Here is a 26,268-nt window from a genome sequence, read left to right as displayed (position 1 = left end):
GGTCTCAGTACCTGAAGATAGGGCCTAGCATCTGTCAAGACCAGATCCTTAAAACAGTTCCTGAGGCACGTGTTGTCTCCACCCTAATTAACAAGTTGCCATGCACTAGGTATTGCACAATATATGGTTTCTACGCAGTGCAGTCATCAGCAGATGGCAAGGATCAGCCATGAATCCTCATGCCAGAAACAGCATGAGTCTCGTGCCACAGAAGTCCCTACAAAGCCCATGTTCTCAGTAAGCACACCAGACGTGGAGTAGAGTTATCTACAGCTCTCTCCTCCTGACCTGTTGGAGGGGCTGCCCTCTACAATCTTTTTGATCTTAGGGGGATGGTTGGCCCACTCCATGTCTGAACTCTAACAACAGCAGTGGGAGTCAGTACGTGTGCAAGTGATAAGCTCACATCTCCATCAGCACCTCCCCCTTCTCCACCCTCACAAAAACAAACAGGTCGGAAACATGGGCATCTTGAAAGCTTTAGGCACCATTTGTAAAGTGAGTCAGGAACTCTAAGCTCTTCTTAGAGCCAGAAAAACGCCACAATAAAATGAATCCCCTCTGTGCTAAGGTCTGGGTCTTCATCTTTTCAAGACTAAATTTGTTTCAGTTAAGGCTGGTTTAATCTTAATTTATATTCATGTTGGTGATGTCTCCTATGCCAAGGGTATGTGTGGGGACAGCACTCATTCTTCATGGTCTGGTTCTTTATCAGATGTGAAGAGTCCAGTTCACTGTACAGTGACGTTTGTGGGGTGTCAGGATGGACTGAGCAAGGATCAGTCCATCAGGCTTTGCAGAGGGTCGCTAGAGAGCCAGAAACTTCCAGATCCTGAAAATCCAATCTGAATGTTTCGGGTGGAGCCTGTAGAGTCAGCAAATAAAAACCTGCATTTGTTCTCAGGCAGGTGGAAATCTTGCAGTCTCTCTATCTGGCTTTAAAGGATCCTTAAAATCATCTCCTTAAAGTGATGTTGCTGTGACATGTATCATCTCTTATGGTGCCCAAGATTTTCCTGGTAACAGTACATTAATTATCTTCTAATGAACTTAGTAACTGTATAGCAAGCCTTGCATGAACCATGTGACTAAGGATGTTTTCATGAGCATCTTCTGTGGTTTTGGGCCCTCTTGGATTCAAATGCTACTGAAACCTCAGATGAGATTGGCATATTTTGGTACATTTCTGTAATTTAACCATCAGCATCTGAACTAGTCTCCCTAAGTTTCTGTGTATCATCAGTGGAGTTGAACAGCTCAGTTCAGTAGCCTACATGTACGGATTGAGCAGTGTCCAAGACATCTTGCTGTCAGATATCATGCACACCCTACAGGAGCCTCATGATCTCCTGGACCCCCATCTGAAGGCCAGAGTGGTACCCTTGGGCACTACCAGCAGCACTGGGTACTCACTCCTCTGGTCAATACAGGCAGCATGGTTTAGGGCAGGACTCACTCAACCAAAGGGGGGTATCTATTTTCAGATGAAAAGGATCATTCCACTGACTGTGAAGAGCTGAGCTTGCCTAGTTGTGATGATACCACCAAAGCAGATATCTGCATTAAACAATTGCATCTCCACTTAGAACTAGGTGAGCCAAATTCCATCCCAGGATTACTTACGTGAGTTTAAGTTTTAGGGAATTAAACAGAATTATTCAAATGGCCACAAGATGTCACCACCTCTTCGTAGAACTTTCCAAATGGAACTTTTCTAAGAGCGGGGGGAAAAAACCAATTAAGAGCAGTTTCAGCTCTTCGAAGCAGTGCATACATAATTTACCATATATACAATTGTACAAATGTAATCTCGATTACACAATAGGGGTTTTTTAATACATACTTATTGCATATAATACAAAAATATAAATGTATGATCTGTAATGTAAATGAAAATGAAACGAGGTTAAAAGTTCTGGGTTTTGAGAGTTTTTCCACTTTTCCTAGAAAAACAAAACAAGAATTTTTCTGTTAAAAGCTAGGGTTTCTGAGTATGACCTTTTTGCCACCATGTTTTGCTTTCAGGAAGAACATTTTTGTTCTAGAAGAGAATGTCTTCTATGAAAAATAAGACAGAGGAAGAGAGCTGTCCTGTTTTTTTACAGCCTCTAAGTCACAGCTGGGAGACCACATGCTCCAACATCCTGTGTATAAATGCATAAAATAAGACAAAAGTAATATGCACACTAAGCCTGAGAACTCGAACCAATTCTCATAATCTTGGAAAGCAGATTTTAAATGTTACCACTGTCTGATCCCTGCCTTGAAACAGCCACAATCTTTGTTCTTAGCTTTGCTGAAATACGTTCTCCTTACTTTTCTTTTCCAGAGAAGCACATCTGACTGGGGGTATGTTGGAGATCTGGTGAGTTTTTTTCCTCCTCTGTGGAAAATAATACTGAACAAAGTGATTTTCTAGTTAACCATTTTTTGGAAATCAATCCTTTTGTTTGTTCAGTTCCTTGTTTTTACCGCTGGTTGGGTATTAACCTATTTTCTTTAAACAGAGCTCTGTTTGCACAATGCTGTTTATACAACTGCTCTTGGAGGCAGAAAGGTATGGTAAATATGAAGAAATAAGCATCAAAAGTGATTAGACAAAGACAATATCTTAATATATGAGTTTAATACTGTTCTCCCACTGCCATGGTTTAACCATTTACAAGATTAATTCAGTAACCAGTGCTTCAGATCTCCTTTATTTAGGACTTTCCTTGAAAATGTAAGCTCTCTCCTCCTCAGTATACAATGTGGAGGGTTACTGTGTACCCTTTTGTGCTGGATTGCACCAACAGAGTCGTTCCAAGGACTAGTTGCATGGTCAAAAGCAAGGAAAATATTCCAACTTAATAAATTCCCTCTTTCAGCCGCAATGTTATCATGAACTGTATTCACATGAATATCCTGCCGCAATTGCCAGGTAAAGTATGGAGGTGTCCTGACCTTGAGTTCATGTCCCATCTAGCTGCCATATTGTAAGGAACAGCAACTGAAAAAAAAGGCACTGAGACTATAAAAGGAGTTGTATTGCCCTCTAGGGCACATTTTCTAGCTGTGTCTGAAATTTATGGAGTAATTTTGTCAATTGCAGGTGGAGGATGATGACAAGATAGGTCTTTACAGCTACAAAGTTCAATCCACTATAACGTCACGGTTGGCCAACACAATGATCCAAGCCAAAATGGTGAATAACGCAAAACGATCCCAGCACATAGTGTTTGATGTACAAGTGCCCAAAGGAGCTTTTATTGACAACTTTACTATGTAAGTAGTGAGCAGGTATCAGCCTTGTGCTCTGGCAGGGGTCAATGTGGTGGCAGCATGTGGTGCAAGGGAAGTATTTGTAAAAGCAAAGCACCTCTTGTTATTTTCCAGGTTCAGTTTAATTTTAGCAGGCTTTGTCAAAGAAAAAAGGCTCATGTCATCACACTGTCTGTCTGTCCATCTCTTCCTCTCCAGTAATTATTGGGCCATTGGCCAACATCAACAAAATTTGACACAAGGACAAAAGTCTCAAACAGACTAAGCTCCTACCTGTCTTGTGCAAGATGGCACCAGACCAAAGGAGAGAGAGACAATTAGAGCCCTCTGAACAGAAAGAAACTAGCCTGGTGCAGTATCCAGTCAGAGAAGCAGCAGCCAGCTTGCTGGTCAGGAGACATGTCCTAAGCCATGTTCCAAAACAGCCACGACATCAGTAACTGCCTGCCCTGCCCAAAGAATGGGGAAAGTGTGAAGGAGGTGGGGGAGGGCAGATCCTCCTCAGAGTACAAAAGTGCTGGCTACTGCAAATAAAAAAGCAGGTAAGGAAAAAGATACAGATCTAGTGGAAACCAGACTTCATTACTTTGGGGTTAAACAAGAGCCTTATTATTTCATTTCCCACCAGCTTAGATTTCACTGATGTTTTTCTAAAGTGAAGAAACAGTCGTCGATTGTAAAGCTGTTTCTTTTGCAAACTGATTGTGCTTCTCTCTCCTAGGGATGTCAATGGTATATCATTTACCAGCAAAATTCGGGAAAAATCTGAGGCCAGAAAAATGTACTCTCAAGCAAAAGCCAAAGGCAAAGCTGCTGGAATAGTCAGGTATAAAGACTTTGGCATACGAGTATTGTGCTGAACTTACTTGTAGGAGAACTGAGGTGACCCATCCCAGGAGGATACAGATGAGGGGGAAACTCTGGAAAGGAAAATGGGTTGCTTACTTACAGCAACTCTGATATTTAATTGTCAAGGTCTTAACTCATGTTTCTGCTTTCAGCTTGGTAAAACACACCATGCTAATAGATAGCTGCAGTTCCCTGATATAAACCACAGTTAGAATCAGACCCAGCAAGTGCCTAGCTAAACCAAAATGCAAAGAAGCTCTCTTTCTCCTTGTGTTTTCTCAAAATAACCCCACAGCTGACTTTTCAGGAGCAATGCCTTGGATATGGAAAACTTCAAAACCGAAGTGAATGTACCCCCAGGGACGAGGATCCAGTTCGAACTTCACTACCATGAAATGATTCGAAGGAAACTGAGCTCCTATGAGCATGTCATCTCTGTGAAGCCAGGACGCTTGGCAAAGCACATGGAGGTAAATTAGAGCTGGTGTGTGTAGGCAGCACCCCACAGATGAATCCTCACTGAGAAAGCAGCCACAGCAAGACACTTCATCTACAGCTCCTTCCTTTCATATGGGCTTGGTACACATAGCCTCAAGGTCACTGTGTAGACCAGCATGAGAAGCTTCAAACCAGAAGCTATGTAGCTACATGAGTGAGGAGCAGATGTGTCCTGCCTCCTCTTGTACTGACACAGATGGGCATCTCCTGAATCGTGACTGACCCACGTCAGAACCACTTGGGCAAACAAGCTTTGGCCTATATATACCCCTGTGTAAACTTGCCTTTACTGAAGGAAAACAAACAATACTTGCTATTTATTTGGAACAGTGATTTTCACAATAATCCCAACTTCATGAGAGAGTGTCCTGTGAGAGCAGAGGTTCTCTGAACGACAGTCCCTTCACAACTGTCTGCCAGAAGATGACTTGTCTTATTCTTATCCTCTTTCTTACACTCACCCAAAGGTGTCCTCTGTCATCCCTCAACAGACACAAGATACAGGGCTAGCTGGACATTTCTATCTGGCCATTCTTATGTTCCCATTTCACAAATGCCTTCTTCAGCTTTCCATGGCTTCAGCACAAGCTGTATATGAAAGTTTGCTGCTCAGGTTTCCTTGGTGTAGGCTTGATCTTCTTCAAGCTGTCCAAAGGCCTGAGTTAGTCCTACTGAAAAGGACCATGTGTCCTGCCTCCTAGTAGTCTTGCTAACTATTCAGAAGCACGACCAGAAAAAAGCCTTATCTCAGGCTGACAGGGTAAAACCTTTATTTTCCAAATCACCTTGGCCATCCAAACCAAAGCAAAAATACTCTCTGTCCTGTCAATAGCATGGGTAGAGAGGGAGAGAACTCATCACTGAGTGTTCCTCCTGCCCTCCTAACCCAAAGCAGCACTGAGGTAGAGTCACTTCATGCTTCTTTTGTGCTTTCAGCATAAGTGATGGTATCACCCTTGACTCCTATCCCACCACTTGCCCAGGGGGTGAGAGAGAGAAAGAATGAGAAAATTCTTTCTGTTCTTTGGACAGGTTTTTTTTTGGCCTTTCCATCATGGTCTATTATCAGCATTGCACAGATGATACCCACCACGAATGACACTAGCCCTACTGGATCATTCTCAAGGGCAACCCACCCCCCAGCTGGACTTTGCCCGTGGAGGGTTCATAAGATCCTGGTACAACACTGGCACTGCTCCGCCCTGAATGTTCTCCCTTTCTGCCTTCAGGTGGATGTCCGCATTATTGAGCCACAGGGACTTCGCTATGTGCATGTTCCTAATTCCTTTGGAGATCACTTTGATGGAATCACCACCATCTCCAAGGGAGAGAAAAAGGTAACAGTCACAGACTGGAAATAGCATGAAAACTTCCGTTTTCACGCTTGTTCCTATGCAGTCATGGCACTTTTTTCATACCTGCTGGAAGCATGCAAAAATGTGGCAAAAAAGTTATAGCATCTTCATTATTGATACCTAAATGTATGTACAAGATGCTCAAATACTACTACACTATACCATGACAGCAGTGCAGAAATACTGTGTAGTCCGTCCATCTTTGCACAAAGCTTTTAATTTGTAATTCTGAACATGCAATGCACTGAGAACGCTGGACCTGAAAAAGGTAGGTGATGAATATCAAGTGGAATAACCATTCTGGAATAACTCCACAACCTCAGTTTCAACTGATAACATCTGCATAAAGACTTATTTTAGGACTGCTCTTTTCCTTAACATTTTACTCTAGCTTTCTCCAGCTCTTGGGTGTAAGTAAACCCTCCAACAGTACGGAAGTTTTTCTCAAGAAACTTCAAGTAGTGACTCTGGGAGGGTACAACTCTTCTCACTCTTACATAGACATCTAATACAGGATATGTGAATCAAGCCCAAAAAGTTTGTCTATACAACTATAATAATATATCAGGCAGTATTGTTTCTTGATATTCAGGCTCAACCTGATGTCTCATCCACCCCCATTCCTAGTTTAGCACATTATTTCAGAGGTATTGTGTGGCTATATATGTTATGTCTTATCTTCTCAGGAAATTTGAAGTTATCCAGTCAAAGCAGAGAAATAAAGCCATAAAGTCTGCATAACCAATCATGTGACTAATAAAAATGATTCCTATTATTCAACTGACAGACAAATTACAAGCTTTTGTTTGTTTGGGAAAAAGATCAATTTAAAAGCTATTAAAAATGTTCATGAAATTATGGGTAATTTCAACTGGGAAGATGTTAAACACGCCAACGTGTTGCTTACTGGAAATGGTTTACAGAGCTCTAACTGAAATATTTGGTACTGTAGATGGGTCATCTTGTTTGTCTCACAGTTGCTACTAGTGTATAAGCATATCCAGGCAAACCTTAGTACAGTTTCTCTTTTGAAGTGACAAAGTCCATTTTCTGCTTAAACTAAGAGTACAAATAGAGAAAGAAGAAAAGTGTTCAGTGAAATAAGCTATTTCATGACTAAACTAACTTTCTGTTTCAATGACCCACCTTTCACGCAACATCTCACTGACTGATGATCATGTCTCGTTTCAAGGCTCATGTTTCTTTCAAGCCAACGATGGCTCAGCAACGAAAATGCCCCACGTGCTCATCCACAGCAGTAGATGGAAATTTTGTGGTGCAATATGATGTGAACAGAGAAACCACGGGTGGAGAATTGGAAGTAAGCGTTGCTGTTGAACTGGGATGGGAGATCTGTGAATACCAGAATTGCTGTCATTAAGCAAACTGTGCTAAATAAACTTCATCGTTCAGGAGAACAAGCATGAGAAAGAGCTCTGTATCCAATTGAAAGAACAGAGAGATTTTAAGTGGGCAGAATGGATTTACTTAATTTATGACTAAGACGTGGTCCTACATATACTCAGGAGCAGATTCCAGTCTTGTCCAAAATCCAACGTCTTTTATACCTAGCAGCACTCTGGTGATTTAATGTTGAATCAGAGGACAGAGTCATTGGATGTTGTACCAATACATCACAAGGAGACAACCAGAACATCGCTATTTTTATGTTAACATGAAGCAGAGTTATGGGGTTGAATTATTACAGACAGAACAGTCTTTTTTAAAACATTTTTCATTCCTCCCTATGCTAGTGCATGGCAGTTGTCTGAGAACCAGGCTCTGCTTTCCCTGATAAAAAGTAAAGACTATGGAGTATAAATGGCATAAGGCTACAGAGACGTGCAGAGCTGAAAGTTAGAATTGGCCTATAAAGAAGAATGACATTTTCTGCTCTGTTATTGTCTTGAGTTTTCTGACATCTTCATTGTGAATATTTTTATTTTATTTTGCAGATTTTTAATGGCTATTTTATTCACTTCTTTGCTCCGGAAAATCTTGATCCTCTGCCCAAAAACATTCTATTTGTTATAGATGTCAGTGGCTCGATGTGGGGACTGAAAATGAAACAAGTAAGTGTTTGACCTCTATTGCAAAAAGAACCTTCTGCCAACTTTTCCCATGTGCCTTACCATACAATTCTGTAGCAGACTGGCACTCAAAATTACCAGCTTGGTTCTTTACTCTTTACTCCATCAGAAGTCTCAGTGAATTTGGAGAATATTTGATGAAGCAAAGACTTCATGATTTCGCTCTTCATTTGTAATTCTCCTTCCATGTTGTAAGGAAGAGGTGATGCCATCAGAATACAGACTTTAGCTCTAAATTAAAAACTTAATTGATAGATCACAAAATATTTTGCAAAGGCTCTGATGCCCTTTTTCTCTGATCTCCTCTATGGAATCCTGAGAAAGCCTCAGTGGGGATACTACAGCCCTACTTTCAAAAAGTTGTGGACAAGTTGTTGACAGCCCACTGAAGAGCAGTAAGAACTGTTTAGACAACATAACACATGGGGGGGGGGGGGGGGGGGGAAATGCAAAAAATAAGGTGTTTTAGTCTGCAAAAGAAAAGACTTGGAGACATAATCAGCATCCGAGTATGCGAACAGTTGTTCTAAAAGGGAAAATCATCAACTGACATTCATGCCCATCCAGAGTAGAATAAGATGGAATCAGATGGATTTACAGCAGGAGAGATTTATATTAGATATCAGGAAAAACTTCATCGTGCTGAGAGAGGACTTCAGGACATTGTAGATCGTGTGTCACTAAAGGTTTTTAAGAGTTGGTTAGACAAACATCAGTCAGGCACGATCTAGGTAATCTTGGCAGATTGCTTCCTTGGGGAAACCAGTGCTGCAAAACTGGGATACAGGCTAGTTGCCACTTGTTTGAATCGTACGCCTTCAAACAGATGTTACCCAGCCTGAAACGACAGCATTGCAGACAGAGCTAAGTCTCCTGGGCTGATGTAAGCAATTCCTCCCTCCTGAACCATGATGTCTCCAAGACTGCTTCTCTCTCTCACCTCACTCTGTGCTAACAGAAGTTAAGCAAGGATGGGTTGAGTCACATGGGTTTGTTCTTGCTAATTGCATTTTTTTCTGTGTTTCTTTGCTTTGGTGAAAAGTTCAACTTTGTGCAAGAAGCGCAAAAAAGGAAAGATTTGGATAGCAGATGCTATTTTGGATTCGAGTGCTCATGTTCTTATTCATCAGAGGCATCTGTTTGCCTGTAGTCACAAGTTAAGAAGATGCTTTCACCAACAGGAAGCATAAAGTCACCTTCTCTTACATTTCTTCTTCTCAGACCATCGAGGCCATGAAGGCAATACTGAGTGAGCTCCGTGCTGCTGATCAGTTCTCCCTTATTGACTTCAACCACAACGTCCGATGCTGGAGAGATAATCTAGTCTCAGCCACCCCAGCGCAGGTTGAAGATGCTAAGAAGTACATCCAGACAATCCATCCCAACGGGGGTATGAGGTTTTGATTGCAACGTGCTCATGGAAGTTAGAGATCACAGGAACGGGTACCTTAGACAACCTTCTGATTGGCAGAGTATTCCTCACAAAAGGTCTGATTCCCGAGATGGGAAAAGTACATCCTGGGGCTACAGGAGAGAAAGGATTCCAGTTTATTGTGTTAGGGGATGGGAGGGCATATCCTTCTACTGAATAAGCTACAGCAGATAGAACATAGTCCATAGAACAGCTGCCTTAAATCTATAGGTCCTGCCTCCAGCTTCACAGTTCCTTAAATATCCTTGAAAGACAAAGGCCATTTCATGCCTTTGTAAAGCAGATCATAAGCAGCCCAATTCCAGAGTCTCCACTGGCTGTAAATTGTAGACTACGTCATGGTCTACTACATGCCACTCTATACAAACTGTTCATCCTTTTCATGCCTTCATTCCCTGCCTGATAAGCAAGAACCGTTGCCTTTTTCAGCCTTACAGCGCTTTGGAGGCTTCATTTGTTAGTGCTTGAGCTATTTGTAGAGAAGGGAGTCACAATTGTTTTAATCCATTGCTCTCTGAAGTGCCGTTCTTGTTTACTTGTTCAGTTATTTGGATGCCAATAGTGTGTAGAGGCTCTCACCAACATCAAAGCCTTCTGGTGCTGTGGTGCCTTTGTTTCCAGAAGCTTTCACTGGCAACAAGTGAGGTCGAATCAATGTGAAGTTATAGGCTTGTCCAAAATCATCAGTGTGCTGGGAATAGGAAACCATGTTGAATATATGAATGCCTCATAGGCCTGACTTTGTTACCCCAAAAGTGTTGACAGACAAGCTAAGAGACCTGCTCTCATCCAGCAAAGCCAGTTTGCAATGCGGTGGTTTATTATCTTGCCTCTGGAGCCTCTAATTTTTTTCTTTCTTGACAAAGAAAATACCTGTTTTCTGACTGCTCATCCTTCCTGCTCTCGTTCCTGTCATACTAATTTCTTAGTCTGTTCCTTCTGTGCCCCAAGCCAAAATGTTAGATAGGCTCAGTAAACACGTATCTCTTCTTTTCCAATCAAGTTGTCCAAGGAACAGGCTGATGCTAGAAAAGAAAGTTTCTTCATGCCCTCATTTAATCGTCTGCCTGCAAACCCTCTGCTTCTCCCCACAGCAAATAGTTCCCAACACCACAAATGCTCCCACTGGAATTAGTAAGAGGGAATGGGGAGGCCACATAAAGATGACAGCCTGGGATGAAAAAGGGAACCAGAGTGCAGGCTGATGTACCGTAAGCATCACAGAGGAGGGGTTTTGCTGCCTTGATCTCAGGTCTTGTCCGTGATGATTAATTCCACTAGAATCTCAGAACGGATCTGGATTCAACAAGAGACTCAACAAGAATCAAACTTGGTTTCTTCATTGTGTCTTTGACAGGCACAAATATCAACGAAGCTCTTCTCCGAGCCACATTCATCCTGAATGAAGCCCAAAACTTAGGCATGTTGGACCCTAACTCGGTCTCCATGATCGTATTGGTGTCGGATGGAGACCCAACAGTAGGTAAGGAACCTGCTGTAGGTGAGAAGAGAGGCCAGTGGGATTAGCGTGAGAAAAGCATGCAACATGCAGACACTTTGACAGTAAGTTAAAAAAAATCCCATTCCCCTTTCTCCCAACGCCTGTGCTGCTCTTTCGCCCAGTCCTATAGGTGTCACGGGGCTTTGCACAGAAGCTTTCAAAAGATGAGCAGATTATGTTATGCAAGTTATGTACTTCTTGCTATTACAGAGATGGCAAGTCCTGTAGGAGAGAGAGGTAATTAGAACATCCTTAGAAAAAATTTCCTGTTCCAATGACCTTAGCCCACACGGATCTATGCAGTCCCAAGTGTAACATCAAGATCAGGAAAATAAAGCAGAAAGCAAGTTAATTTGGATTTGGTACAGGTCAAAAGCAACCGCTTACTGCAAGGTGCCAGCCCTGAAGAGGCTGCCATTAAAACTAAGTTTGAAAAAAAGTCAGTCCCAATGGTGTCAAAGAACACCTTAAGTACAAGAAACAAAGTAAAACCTTTATGAAGATGTCTCAGTCTGCAGAGAGCTTGAAGAAGTAATTCTGGGAGAAGTCTAGGTGTGTTACAATTACGAACTCCCCAGTAAGTTAATAAAAGCCCTGGATATATAAAAACATGCATCAGATACCAAAAAAAGAGAGTTCAAAGGAATCGTCTTCAGTGGAAGGAATTTGTTAATCTCCATCCAGGAGAAACTCAGATGTCACTGTAAGCACTGCAAGATGGGGATCTGCCATCTGAGATAGTTGTCTAGATTTCCCTTATATTAAGAGAGATCCAGAGGCACTGGAAGACCATGAATGCGCTCACTTTGATGGAGACTTCCTCCATTGCTCAGAGGGATGTCACCCTTTGTGTGTCTCCAAGGTGAGTTAAAGCTGACGACGATACAGAAGAACGTGAAGCAGAGCATAAAGGATGAATTCTCTCTCTTCTGCCTTGGGATTGGATTTGATGTAGATTACGATTTCCTGCAGAGAATTGCAACTGACAACCGTGGCATGGCCCAGAGGATTTTTGGAAATCAGGAGACTTCTGCCCAAATGAAGGTGCGTTTCTGGCCCATTGCCTCTGAAACTGTCCGGTTCTGTTCACAGATGTGGAGCTGGGTAACTCCACCAGCGAGAGTTACTGTAGGTTCATAGCGGGGGGCTCACAAAAACCGTCATTTCTTCTGGAGAGTCCTGCGAGCACAGGAGCTAATACAAGTGAGATATAGGTCTAGTTTTTTTGACAAGAATTAGGTGGGAAGCAGCTGTGTGTCTTACACAGCAGCCAAGAGCTGACTAACCTGGTAACAGATTCAGGCCCATATATACCTGTGTTCAAGCCTTTTAGCTCTAGGAAGAACACAGCCCGTGGGCTTCTGACCATTCTTTGACTTCCACAGGGCTTGGACCAGATATTCTTGCTGTAGCCCTTACAAGTGCACTAAGGTCCAAGTACAAAGAAGTCTGCATTCTCGGGGACAAGGAAAGTCCCCCTTGCCCACTAGGGCTCCAGATTTTGTCACCTGCTGTCATTTTAGTAAGAGTGGCACATGTGGGAGGGTTGCTTCAGGTACAACAGACTCACTTCTCTGTCTCCTTCCATCTCAGAATTTCTACAACCAGGTCTCCACCCCGCTCTTGAAGAAGATTCAGTTCAACTACCCCCAGGAGTCAGTGTCAGACGTCACCCAGAGTAGCTTCCACAACTACTTTGGTGGCTCAGAGATAGTAGTGGCTGGGAAGGTCGACACAGAAAACTTGCAGCACTTGGAAAGCATCGTCACAGCGACAGCAGTGAGTGAAGGTGTCCCTAGGATACCTGCTCCTGGGGTTCGGGCTGGTTCATTCACTTGTGTGTACAGTCCCCTTACTGGAGGTTATTGCTAGCAGAGCGTTTTGTCCACTTGGGTTCTGTGTGGGAGTGTGGGGAAACTCTTGGGGAGGTTATCCAGCAGTGTTTCACAATAGCTTCAAGTACAGCCATGAATAGCCACTACCTGCATCCTCCAGCCTGCCAGAGGAACTTCCTTCTAATAAACGTACCATACAAAATTCTATTGTAAACCAGACGAAGACCACGGAGTCCCCTCCTTCACGCTTTGTGAAGGGGCAGTGGAGATCCCCTAAGGTAGCTCCTTTTATGGTTGAACCTCCAACTGTTGGTGAGCTCAAACTGGTGGGTCTACAGTGTGCCAAGTGCTAGCACTGTCCTTTTATGTTCTGCCTTGTGGCACATGTGATGAGACTTTCCCCATATTTTCAAGTCTGCTCTTCGAGGTGGAGTGGGATGGGGTGGGAATACTACATCCAGATCCCTCTTTCTGAGGAGGAATCAAAATATCCACAGTCTTACAGGGATTAGGAGTTGTCATTTGTTAGTTGCTGGAAAAAATCAAACATGTTCAATATTCTTTCCTGACAAAACACAGTGCCGTCCAAGGGCCTATGGGGGAAAGTAGAATTTGGTTCCTGTTCCTTGGAAGGAATTGGATGTGAAAAAGCCTGAGGGGTGGACAGCAGAGCTCTGTTAAGAGCTGCTTCTTTTGGCATGTGGTAGCACCCTCTTCAGCTTTCGCTGACAGCTTCTTTACCTATTTTAATCCACTGCCACAAAAGTGTCTTTAACAGAAGACCCTCTTGGTACAGCTCTGTCGGCAGTCAGGCCAGCAGTGCTGGGATCTTCTGATCTAGAAGCGACCATGGGCAGAGCCAGAGCAGGTCCTTAATGCAAACCATGCTAAGAGGGGAACGCAAAGCCACCCCATTCTCCTGGGTCACCCTCCATTACCTTTATCTTTTGCTGACGGGGTAGGCAAATGCAGAGCTCGTCATGGAAACCCTGCGAGATGTTGAAGAACTGGATGGCTTCATGAAGAAAGACAGATACGCAGATCCCGACTTCACTAGGAAACTGTGGGCCTATCTGACTGTCAACCAGATGCTGGCAGAGAGGTGAGGAAAAACGTGGTCTGTGATGGGAGGGAAGAGAAGCTTGAGAGCAATCTTGTTCTCTTTGAGACTACAGACATGAGGCTGCCCTCAGTGTTTCAAATGGGTAAGGTAAACCAATCAAAACAAAAGCAGATGATATCTTCAGCCACATTCCTTCTATTTTTAGCACTCACAGATATCAGGGAATAGAGTTTGGGAGCAGTCAATTAGAGCAATAAAGGTCAACTAGACCTGGATGTGGGGCTGAGTAAATTAAATGAATGGGAGATTGGCCTTACGGGGCCTGAGTAAAAGCTATGGAGTGGTTCAGGATGAACTCCCTCTGAAGCAGAAAGAGAACTCCTGCTGAGACCAGGAGATGAACCGGGCTTCTTTGGGTCCAGGCCAAAGCCCACAGATGCCAAAAATAGTCTTCTTATGCAGAGTGAATCCACACAGGGCTTCAGCCTTTTCTTCTTGCAGCACCTACCAGTTTGGCTTTATGACCACTCTGTGGAGGAATTGTCATGGCAGCTGCCCTGTGGGGCTGCTAACCGTGTCTCCTGTTTCATTTTCCACCCAGAAACACAGCTCCCACTGCAGCTTTGAAGAGGAACATCACCAAATCCATCCTACAGATGTCTCTTGACCATCATATTGTTACCCCCTTCACAGCCATGCTGATAGAGAATGCTGAAAAGGATGAGATAATGCTGGCAGACCAGCCCAAAGACCCCAGAAGGGGCTGCTGCCCAGGTCAGTATCTCAGTCTATCTATTACTCTGCCTCTGATTTTGGCTTTGTTCTTCTCGTGTTGGAAGAACAACTGTGTTCATTGTTCACTCCAAGTGTTTGCACTTACAGGGTAGCCTGTATTTTCAGTGAAAGCTGACCAAATCTTCAGCCAGTTTGCCAGCGTCCTGTTACCCAAGTGCTCTTTGGAGCCATTGGCTTCAGTGAGGACTGAATGTGACAACGTTGCAATGACAGGGTTTCCAATAAGCCTGCAATGTCACAGATTGAATATGTTCTTACTGGGACAGATATGTCTAGTTCCTTGCACTGCAGCTGTAGAATTGACTAAACTGTAATTTATCACCACTTTTAAGCCTTCAAAGATTCCTAAGATTGTTATTAATCAGCTGTGAGCCCACATGGAATCTGAGTTGTCATAACAGAGTCCCTCATTAGTTAAACTTCGGGATTTAAGTCCATTACTTCAACACATGTTCCAAGGTCATTGCTACAGCAACCTTAGGTCAAGCCAAATGAGGCAGGGTTGGCTTGTTCTGGCATTATATGGTAGAGTCAGTGTCAGAGCAATAGCTGTTGGCATCCATGGGTGTCCATCATACCTGAAGTCATCCCTGCACAGCCTTGTGCTTCCAATGAAGCTTCACAGCAGTTATTTTGTGCCCTCACCAGTCAGTGATTTGAAAAAGCAGAACTGTTTCTGTCAGGAAAACACTGCCAGTGCGATGCAATGGAGGCACTGAAAGTAAAAGATCAGCTCCTTGAATAACTAAGTCTGGTGATTTAAAACCTTTTAATAAGTGAGAGAGTTTACCGTTGGTTGTGAAGGAAAGAAGCAACGTAGATTACACCAACAGACAATATCATCCATCTGGCATTTCACACCAGAAGTGATTGTGACTTTGCTGAAACTCCAAGCACTGCATACTCAGTTCTCATACTGCTGGATAACTATGCACGTGCCCTGATGCTGGCTCAATGAAATGGTGTTCTTATGTATGTCAACTGCTATTTTTAGGTTCATTTATTCTTCTTTTCAATTTTGAAGTCTGCAGGTGAGACCCCCAAAAAAATCAAATAGTTATTATTTATATTGCATACTACAACTCACAACCACCGAACAGTTCAGCACAGAAATAGCATGTATTGCATTCGTGTGTAATGAATTCATTATACACGGCAGCAGCTGACTAATTCAGACTATAATTATCTTGATTTACCTTATGCAGAGGATTTAAATGATTTTAATATAGGTTCTTGTGTCTTTGTGTTTGATGGAATAGTCAAAACTTAACAGCACTGAAATCAGGGGCAAGATACCTGTGGATTTCAGGGCCAGTGCAACCATGACTCTTGAACCTTAGCAAAGGACAAAGCTTGTAAAATAATATCAAAGTAATCTGTGCTTAGGATTGTGCAACACGGGCTATGCTAAAAAGTTTGCATACACAAGGCAGTATAGGCAATGGGTAACGTGAAATAGATTTTTCTGTCTGTCCTCGCACAATTTTCATCAGACCTGCGCAGTCTGTCTTCATAGACAGAGACTGGGTCTTCCACTGAAATCACTCACTTTTTGAAGGATTGACTGACTGTTCCTTTATCATGACAGACTTACTGCAAAACTGGACTGTGCACGGGAGAGCTCCTTCATGCACACTAGTCTGTGAAATTAATATGACCTGGAAACTCCGAAGTCTCTGTCCAGTTTTTGGTTCCTGTATTATCTGCACTGATCTCAGATATAACTGTGCTAACAGAAGTAACACTGCCTGGGTGAAAACAGCCTACGGTCTGAATGAGGGGTTCAAGACAGGAGATGCTGACAGACATTCAGAAGGTCTAGCTGTGCAATCTTCTGTCCTGCTGTTGTTCCCCAGCTCCTTTTTCTCCTTACTCCTCTTCAGAGCAGGGCCAGCAGATGGGAATATGTGCCTTGCTTCAGCTCTTGCCGTTTTCAGCCTAACACATATTAGACCAAAAAAAGTTTCACGGATCATTTAAGTTCATATTGCTTTGCTTTATGAACTAAGTGGGAGAGAGACAACACATGTTACTTTCTTCTGCCTCTGTCATGGCAAAGGCAGAGATCTCTAGCAGAAGGGGACACGGTAAAGTATGTTATATTAACTGCTTGCACTTATTTGCAACCTTTATTCATGTGGGTCATCCTAGGACATGCAGAAAGACTCCTACCTTTTCTCAGGCATCTCAAACTCAGGACCCAAGTCAGCAAAGCTTTTAGCACATGCTAATTTTTTAGAACTCAGCTTTTTGTTTGACAAAACACTTAAGCCCTTGCGTTGGGGGCTTTGCTAAAGTGGGGCCTGTTCACACGAATAAGAGTTGAAAAGTCAGGCTCCATTTCTCACCAATAGCTTATGGTTAGCTCAACTGCCCTGGTAAGTCATGTTTCTCTGGTGGAGACACTGGAGTAAATCCATCCTGACTTCATTATACAAATCTGTCCATTGTAAACAGTGTTGTGCCTGCTTTACGTTGGTATAACGACATCGGGCTCTGATCTACCATGTTACTTTAAAAATTACGCTATTAAACATGTCAGCACTAATAAAAACCCAATTATGACTGTCATTTAACAGGTACCCTAGGATTAACTCCAAATGCACCTAATAATAACAAAGGTATCCCAGCCTGGGCCAATGTCACAGCCGTACCAGTCAGCTTCATGCCTGAGCAAAGGAGTCCTCCTGTGTCCTCTCTGAGCATAAACAGAGGTAAAAGCTACAGTATTTCTCTGCAGAGAAACACCAGACAGCAACACTCACCACCTAATAAACAAATAAAGGCGATACAACCAAAGTTATTGGCCACTTTGGGAATTTCAGCTTTTGTGACAAGATGCTAAGCCAAATAATGATGGAGGAGTCTATCAGTCATCCTCATTTTTCTTGTTTTCTGAATTGTTGTAAAAGCTCTACCTTCATTTAGGGGCTAGTCTGCAAGAGAATAAATAAACCGTTGTGAGTAGCTGATGAAGCTACTTCACTGCTGTTGCAGAGGACATCAGTGTGAAAGGTCCTAAGTACAGCCCCTGCTGAAGGTCTGAGCGGGGCACAGTCGTGTGCATCCCAAATCACAGCCCCTCAGTCAAATTTTTGCAAATCCATCTGCTGCCTGTGAATTAAGCTTTTCTTTATAAAATAACGAGTCATTTTGACTTTGAATAGATGAACCTGAAAAAAAAATAATGCTCCAAGTTACAAGCATAAGACTAGTTTAGATCCTAATAGGATCCCAGTGACCCCATCTTCTGCTGCGTGCTGCCCCGAGGCTGAGGCTGCTCGCTGGGCTTACATTCAGCTGCTCTGCAGTAGCAAAGCTAAGGTAAAGTTACTGCCGTTGTAAATGACAGATGAATGCTCTGTGGTAGATAAAAATCTCGGAATGCTCTGATGACTGATGGATCCTGTTAATGTTTGGGCCTTTGCCACAGTTTAGTGCCTGCTTAAACAAACCAGCCGAGAGAAACATCGCCTACAGAAGCAGTGTAACTACAACAGCTCTGGGAGTGTGCCTGTGTGCGGATGGGTGTATTTAGGTAGCTATCAAACAAAGAGCTATCAAACTCCTTCTCAGCATAGCTCAAGGTTTAATCTAAGACTTTGGATGAGTGGAAAAGAAGGTGAGCAAGGCAGTTACCTGTCCATCTTACACATGCACTTTGCACTGGAAATTCTTTTTATCCCTGGAAATGTTTATCAGAACAGGCCTTGGCATAAAGTTGAGGAAGGTCAAGCAGTTGGTGAGAATAAGGAAAAATGATTGAAGGCTCTATTCAAGGCACTCAATATATTCAAAAGATACAAGACATTCAAAAGCTCCTTCACCCCTTGGAGGGCACCTACCCCACCGTTTCACAGAATCACAGAATCCCAGAATGGCAGAGGTTGGAAGGGACCTCTGGAGATCACCTAGTCCAAACCCCTGCTAAAGCAGGTTTGCCTACAGCAGGTCACACAGCACTGCATCCAGGTGGGTTTGAATATCTCCAGGGAATGAAACTCCACAGCCTCCCTGGGCAGCCTGTTCCAGGGCTCTGTCATCCTCAGAGTAAAGAAGTTTTTCCTCGTGTTGAGGCAGAACTTCCTGTGCTCCAGTTTGTGCCCGTTGCCCCTTGTCCTGTCACTGGGCACCACTGAGAAGAACCTGGCCCCGTCCTCTTGGCACCCGCCCTTTAGATATTTATAAGTGTTGGTAAGGTCCCCTCTCAGTCTTCTCTTCTCCAGCTAAAGAGCCCCAGATCTCTCGGCCTTTCCTCATAACAGAGATGCTCCAGCCCCCTCATCATCTTTGTAGCCCTCTGCTGGACTCTCTCCAGTAGTTCCCCATCTCTCTTGAACTGGGGGGCCCAGAACTGGACACAATACTCCAGACGTGGCCTCACCAGGGCAGAGTAGGGGGGAGGAGAAGAACTTCCCTCGACCTGCTGGCCACGCTCTTCTTAATGCACCCCAGGATGCCGTTGGCTTTCTTGGCCAGGAGGGCCCATTGCTGGCTCATGGCCAACTTGTCCACCACAACTCCCAGGTCCTTCTCTGCAGAGCTGCTCTCCAGCAGGTCGACCCCCAGCCTGTACTGGTGCATGGGGTTATTCCTCCCCAGGTGCAGGACCCTGCACTTGCCCTTGTTGAACCTCATCAGGTTCCTCTCTGCCCAGCTCTCCAGCCTGTCCAGGACTCACGGAATGCCAGCACAGCCTTCTGGTGCGTCAGCCACTCCTCCCAGTTTTGTGTCATCAGCAAACGTGCTGAGGGTGCACTCTGTCCCTTCATCCAGGTCATTGATGCATATATTGAATAAGACTGGACCCAGTACTGACCCCTGGGGAGCACCTCCAGTTACAGGCCTACACAGTTTCCTGTGAAGACATTCCTGGTCAAGGGCCTAGGGTTTGTCTAGTGCACAGGAACAGTTAAGTACTTTCAGAAGCTGAGGAACACCAGTGAATGAGTGGAAGCTGGCCTGGCTAACCCCAAAGGCAACACTGAGTATGGACATGTCTCTGGATGTTGACAGGGAGGTGCCAACCACCACCGAACCAGCAAGAGCTGGGCAGTGCTTTCAACTTCAAGACAAGATTGGAAGCAGCTGCCTTTAGTGATAGGTACAAGTGTTTGTCTCATTTGAGGCAAATTTTAAAGAACATATGACTTTCAGAGGGGCCCAATGCAACCACGGTGTTAAACAACTGTGAGAGCAAGTCCTGGATTGTATTCCTCAGGGGGTTGGTAGGCAGGATGTATCTTTACCCAACATCAGTATGGTGGTATGGACTTGAATGGTGTCTGGGAGCTTCATAGTTTGAGAGAGTCACTTCCTGGGCTTGTGCCACTTCTAGACACAGGCAACAGCTGGGCCTGGGGAAGATTGGATATCAGTTTTGAATGGAAGCATCACCTAAATCCTGCTTTCCGTGTCTTAGGTCCTTTCCTGGATCTAGGCCTCAAAGACATGTCCCTGTCTGTCTGGTGTCCAGATGGGTTCTTGGTCTCACCTGGAGGCTGGCTTCCATCACGAAGAAATAAATCGCAGCTTCTAGAACCCCAGGTTGAGCCTATGGCACCCTAGTGTGCAGCTGACCAGTTAAACCTGTAGTTCACTGCACTTGGTGGTGCTCCTCAAGCCAATAATGTGATGTCCTTCCCTTAAACAGGGGAAGTAGATGAGGAGAAAGTGTCCCGGGGGTTTTTCCAAGGAGCATCTGAGAACTTCCTTAGCTACTGCAGGGGTGGAAAGGGCCCTCATCCTACTCTGAGGAGTCCCCAAAAGTACTTCAAAATACTCCGAGGAAAGTGTCTGTCTTTGTGTCCCTTACGTCTAGGGCCAGTACTGGCCTGCTTCTCACACTGGTTTCTTTTCTGTGTTTCAGTTGACAATGACCCACATTTCATCATACACCTGCCCAAGAGCCAAAGGAACATCTGCTTCAATATCAACTCAGAGCCTGGAAAGATCCTAAACTTGGTTTCTGATCCTGGTACTGGTAAGGGAATAAAACACGGTTTACTTTGCAGCGCACTTTCCTCCTCTCAGGTCTGAAAGGTGTAGGGGAAATGCCTGCAGGGAGGACTGTGTGCTAACAGGAGTGTGGCCAGCAGGTTGAGGGAAGTAGTTACTTCCCTCCACGTCCGGAGTATTGTGTCCAGTTTGAGGCTTGCCAGTACAAACAGATTGTGAAAAACTGGATCAAATTCAGTGGTGGCCACCACGATGATTAGGGGGCTGGAGCACAGACATGCAGGGAGAGGCTGAGACAGCTGGGTTTGGTCAAGCTTAAGAAAAGAAGACCCATGGTGAATCTTGTGGCTGTCTATAACCACCTAATCAGGAGGTAAAGATGGAGCCTGACCCATCTCCAAGATGCACAGCTAAAGGACAAGAAGCAACAGAACCAAGTTGCAACAGGTGAAATTCAAAGTAGGAGTGAGATATTAGGAAAAGCTTTTTCGCTGTGAGGATGGCCAAACACTGGGAAAGGAGCCAAGACAGGTGAGGCAATCTCCACGACAGGTGAGGATTCCCCTCTGTCATTCGTACTTTTAAAGAAGAAAGTGGAAGATAGGTACAAAGAGAAGTAAAACTAGAGGCATCCCTGGTGGCAGACAGAAAAACGTTGCAACTGTGCTCCCAAAGGAGTCTCAGAGGGCTTTACCTATCAGTGTTTCTTTAACTTCTGTGATATATCTGAAAAGCAATGAGCATTTGGAGGCAGGTTAAGCTGGGCTGGAAATGTAGTATCGTTCCTTCACTGCCCATCCACCCCAAGCCTTTCACAGACAACAAGGTTTACGAACCAGCTCATGCTACCAGCAAGACCTAACATCTATTCCCAGCAGATTAACACTCTAAGGGGTGAACAGTAGCACCAGGAGGTGATCTAATAAATTATTCTCTTCTCTTGGCTGGCAAGATGAGAAGAACAGGGGGTCAGAGGGATTCCTGTTCCTGCTGGTCCCATGGTACTCCCTGCTGAGATCAGAACGCCAAGTCTCTAGGTGGTGCTCCAAGATTTAGGCAACACCTGCTTCTCTGCTCTTCACAGGAGTTGTGGTCAACGGGCAGCTCATTGGGGCCAAGAAAACAGAGAATAAGAAGCTCAACACATACTTCGGCAAAATCGGGTTTTATTTCAAAAGCAAAGGTCTGAAAGTGGAGATCACCACAGAAACGATAACGTTGAAGGATGGATCTTACAGCATTACGCTGACTTGGTCTGACACGGGGCACATCATTCGGAAACAGTAAGTTGCTGAGCATTTGTTGCCTGCCCTATGGAAACCGTTTGCCACACAGCATCGCACTGACCCAGCTATGGGCGTGTGAATCTGAGCATGTGAAACGAGGCAGTAGGGCCAGGAGAGCGATTCAGTTGACCAGACACAAGTAGAAAGAGCTGAATTCCTCTCCCTACTGCTGCCTAGCTAAGACCAGGATTCCGTTACTTAAACACAAGCACCTATGTTATTTGAGATACCTTCAGGGCCCCTGACATGATGGGAGATAGGACTTACAACATCCAGGAGACCTTCACCTGCAGATTAACAGCTAGCAGCCATGCTGGACACCCTACAGACACCTGTTTAGGCTATGGGATCACTTCCAAAAACTCCATTCATTGTAGCAACAGCTTAAATTTGTAGGGCAAGATTTGGTTGCCTGAACATGGGCATGAAGTGTCTGTCCTATTAGGCACTGTCCTGCCAGACCTCTGCCTACCATTCCCAAGGCTGTGGGTTTCTGATGGATCCTCTGTCATATCCACCAGCCCCATGTGGTTGTTCTGGATGCCTGAAAGCATCCCAAGGGACCTGAGATCTTCTGTGTGGGCAGCTGAACTGAACCCACCCTTTGATTCATCTCTGCTAGGCTTCTCATATCGGTGAAGAAAGAAAGCAACGTTACTATCACCGTGGGCGAGGAGATGTCCTTCATGGTTCTGCTGCACCGTGTGTGGAAAAATCACCCAGTTAATGTCGACTTCCTGGGAATCTACATTCCCCCCGAAAACCAGCTCTCTGCTGCAGCCCACGGGCTGATAGGTAAGGGCTATGGGTCAGGCGGTGGGAATGGCAGGGCACTAGGAAGGGGTTTTGCTGGATCTTTGAGTGACTTTGTCAGCATCTGTGTCCTGATGGGGAAGGTGTAAAAATGCGGGAGATTCCTGTAATGTCCTGAAAGCCCCAAGGACATTGCAGAACATGAGGGACCAGGAGATGATTCCTCGTCCCAGCTAGGGAGGGTGTTTTCAAAACAGGCCTGACTAGACTTGCTGACGCTGTGACAGGGCTTTCCTGGCCTGGCTAATCTGCTGCGGGTAGAAAAGAAAAACACTGAAACAAACCCCTCAAACCTTCTTTCTGAGCAGACTGCTGTGCAAATGTTTGTAATTCAGCTCTCCCCTGACTGACAGCCCTTTTCTGGCTGGTATAAACCAAAAACAAGGGCTCAGTTCACAGGGAAAATCAGCCCTCTGAGCCCTGGACCCACCCAAGGCTCCTCTTAAGATGTGGGAATCCTGAGCAGCAGAGGTCATTTTCCCAAATACTCTTCACAGCTCCAGTCTGCTTTCTTAGAAGAAGATTGCTGGCTCAAAAGCAGAGCTTTTTACTCTCCCAGTGTGCGTGATCTGGTAGTGCTGGAGACACAGTGCCCTGTGATCCATGCAGGAGGGGCTGGCCTGCTGCAGCTAGTTTGATTTTCCAAAAGTGCCCGGCAGCAGCTTACGTGAGAGTCTCAAAGGTTTAGGGCACACAAAGAGCTTTAAGCCTCTCTTTGATCAGGCCAGTTTGCATCTGAACCAGAAGTGTATATCCACCACCAAAGACCTGGGCAAGTTCCAGAGAAACCACAAGCCACCATGGAAGTGAAAGGCAACAAACTCACTGTTACCAGGTAAGAATAATGAGCTTTATTGCTCTCTTTCTAAATCTGATTTCTTTTTCTTTTTAATGACGTCAATGACTGTAAGCTTATTAACTCTCAAGAATCTCAGGGGAAAAAAAAAATCCCACTGTTTGCCCCTTGCTAATAAACTGGTTTTAGCAGTTGGCAAAACACTTGGGACAAGTTGGGATCTTTTGTATTTGTGCAGAAACGATTCTGACCTCGGACGGGTCATGTAAAAATGGCTGGGACCAGGTCAGAGAACTGTAAAATTCATTACCTTGTGTGGTTCTTTCCAATTTCTGCTGGTGGAAGACACACAACTCACCACTCTGGCAGAGCAGCGCCGTGAATGAGCGGGGGGAGACCCCACCTTGAGTGCTCTGCTCAGCTCTGGGGCCCTCAGTGCAAGGAGGACATGGACCTGCTCGAGGGGGTCCGGAGGAGGCCACAAAGATGACCCAGGGGCTGGAGCAGCTCCCCTGTGAGGACAGGCTGAGAGAGTTGGGGTTGTTCAGCCTGGAGAAGAGAAGGCTCCAGGGAGACCTTACAGCGGCCTCCCAGTGCTGAAAGGGGGCTACAGGGAAGGTGGGGAGGGACTCTTGATCAGGGAGAGGGGTGATAGGATGAGGGGTAATGGTTTCAAACTGAAAGAGGGGAGATTTAGGTTAGATATTACAAAAAAGCTCTTCCCTGTGAGGGTGGTGAGATCCCAGCATGGGTTGCCCAGAGAAGCTGTGGCTGCCCCCTCCCTGGCAGTGCTCAAGGCCAGGCTGGATGGGGCTGGGAGCAACCTGGTCTGGTGGGAGGTGTCCCTGCCCATGGCAGAGGGGTTGGAACTGGGTGCTCTTGAAGGTCCCTTCCAACCCAAACCATCCCGTGAGTCTGTGGTTATCAATGTTTTCTTGCTGTCGTGCCGTGACCTTCCTTTTGCGCGGCCCCTTCCTCACAGGGGGTTGCAGAAGGACTACAGGACGGACCGCGTGCTTGGGACCGACGTGCAGTGCTGGTTTGTGCACAACAGCGGGAAAGGTTTCATAGACGGCCACTACAAGGATTACCTCGTCCCCCACCTGTACAGCTTTCTGAAGAAACCCTGAATGCTCCAACACAAAACCAGTTTGTTACAAAAAAATTCTTATCTGCTCCTTCATGCCCAAACAACCCTTCTGAACAGCAGCTGCCAGCTTATCAAGCCAGATCAACTGAAGGCGACTTCAGCACCATTTGCTTTATAAATGATCAGTGTTTCAAAGCAATGTAACTCCCTTTTCTGTTAAAAAATGAAATCTGTAATAAAGTGACATGCTGGGTTGTAGTAAGTATCTTGCCCTTGCTGTGTCTTATTTAATTGATAGTGAGGTCCATTAAAAATGTCAACATTTTGTAGCAGGCTTGTAACAGCACTGTGGCTCCAGCAGCCTGGGCAATGCACGTGACCAGATTTAATACCTACACCTCTGCTTTGCCAGACTGCCGGGAAAATGTAAGTTCACACCCTCCTGGGCTGGGCAAAAAGAAGGTTGACGTTCATTAGATGTGAAGGAAATTGAACAGAAAAGGACCGTGGGCTCTGCAGTGCGTATCATGAGGAGCCTCCAGTCTTTAACGATGGGTTAACGAGTGGTGAGGAACGTCCTCAAAGCAACTGATGCTGCCGTATTGCAGGAAGATGAATTAGATGAGTCTGAAACAACCTCCAGCCTGATTTTTGTGAAAATTTCAACATCACAGTGGAGTTCACACATAGATACAAATGTGGGAAAGCAGGAAACGCTCAGACTGTATAGAAATCACCACCAGTACTAACAGCTTCCCTTCCAGCGGGATTAGCTCCCAAAAGATGCCTTACTCTTCACGAGTATTCAGCAAGGAATGAGATCAGTAGTGAAACAAACACGCCCGTGTATGTACCTAGAGCCAGGTTTAAAACTCTCTTTTCCAGCAACCTTCAAAAAAAATATTGGCCAGATTCTTCTCAGCAGCCCTAATCTAGGAAGGGGACTCAAGTCATCTACTCGCTCTTCTGAGCTTGTTTCCCTCACTTATGAAGTAAAAGGCTGGTACATGATCTTTCTTGCATCCATGGTGTCAGGAGTGAGAGGTTCACTGTGTTTTCAATGTCTCTTCAAAGTAACTCTAGGAAGTGGGAGCAACTTCCCTACAAACCGTTCACTGTTTCTTTGAACTCATTTATTAGCTGGTTAGAGCTGTTTACACAACCCAGGTTGCACAAAGCGCCCGGATTTATAACCAACCATGTCTTCTGTCTCCAGTTCCCTTCCTTATAAATCCCCATTCTTTAGATAACCGCATCACTGCTTGACTCCACCTTGCATTGACGCCCGGGATCCCTGGAAAGCCACCTGACGGCCCCTGTGAGGTTATCTCAGGCTACTCCAGACAGCGGTTGTTTCACCAAACCTCTGCAGTCTTTCAGTTTTCCTGCAGGGGTCCCCTGGAAACCACAAATCATCAAGACAGTGACCCTTCGAGGCAAGGAAGGGACAAGGAACAGCGACTTTTGCCTCTAGCGACCTTTAACTTTGAAAATGGGCACATCACCACAGCTCCCTGCCCTGTCAACCCTCAGCCGAGCTCTCCTCTGAAGGATCCGAGGGGTCTCGGGTGCCTTTCCATCGGGTTCCAGAGACACAGAACCTGGCTGGGACAATCAGGCGATGGTTTGCACTGGGCCTGGGATGA

General features: G+C 45.0%; 1 protein-coding gene across 1 annotated transcript in view; it reads left to right on the top strand.

Annotated features, from left to right (window-relative positions):
* Positions 1 to 24,662, top strand: part of ITIH2 (inter-alpha-trypsin inhibitor heavy chain 2) — a 28,972-nt gene extending 4,310 nt beyond the window's left edge. The window contains exons 3-21 of the mRNA XM_086474900.1: positions 2,330 to 2,365; positions 3,092 to 3,264; positions 3,983 to 4,087; positions 4,418 to 4,580; positions 5,838 to 5,945; positions 7,156 to 7,284; positions 7,919 to 8,035; positions 9,275 to 9,443; positions 10,843 to 10,968; positions 11,849 to 12,030; positions 12,580 to 12,765; positions 13,784 to 13,923; positions 14,486 to 14,658; positions 17,259 to 17,393; positions 20,549 to 20,662; positions 21,722 to 21,920; positions 22,546 to 22,718; positions 23,460 to 23,571; positions 24,515 to 24,662. Of these exons, the coding sequence (XP_086331026.1) occupies positions 2,330 to 2,365; positions 3,092 to 3,264; positions 3,983 to 4,087; positions 4,418 to 4,580; positions 5,838 to 5,945; positions 7,156 to 7,284; positions 7,919 to 8,035; positions 9,275 to 9,443; positions 10,843 to 10,968; positions 11,849 to 12,030; positions 12,580 to 12,765; positions 13,784 to 13,923; positions 14,486 to 14,658; positions 17,259 to 17,393; positions 20,549 to 20,662; positions 21,722 to 21,920; positions 22,546 to 22,718; positions 23,460 to 23,571; positions 24,515 to 24,662 (2,688 nt within the window). The remainder of the gene's footprint in view (positions 1 to 2,329; positions 2,366 to 3,091; positions 3,265 to 3,982; positions 4,088 to 4,417; positions 4,581 to 5,837; positions 5,946 to 7,155; positions 7,285 to 7,918; positions 8,036 to 9,274; positions 9,444 to 10,842; positions 10,969 to 11,848; positions 12,031 to 12,579; positions 12,766 to 13,783; positions 13,924 to 14,485; positions 14,659 to 17,258; positions 17,394 to 20,548; positions 20,663 to 21,721; positions 21,921 to 22,545; positions 22,719 to 23,459; positions 23,572 to 24,514) is intronic.
* Positions 24,663 to 26,268: the final 1,606 nt, after the last annotated feature.

Source organism: Leptosomus discolor, chromosome 1, assembly GCF_034619465.1.
Source record: "Leptosomus discolor isolate bLepDis1 chromosome 1, bLepDis1.hap2, whole genome shotgun sequence".
NCBI lineage: Eukaryota > Metazoa > Chordata > Aves > Leptosomiformes > Leptosomidae > Leptosomus > Leptosomus discolor.
This window is presented reverse-complemented; position numbering and strand designations above follow the sequence as displayed.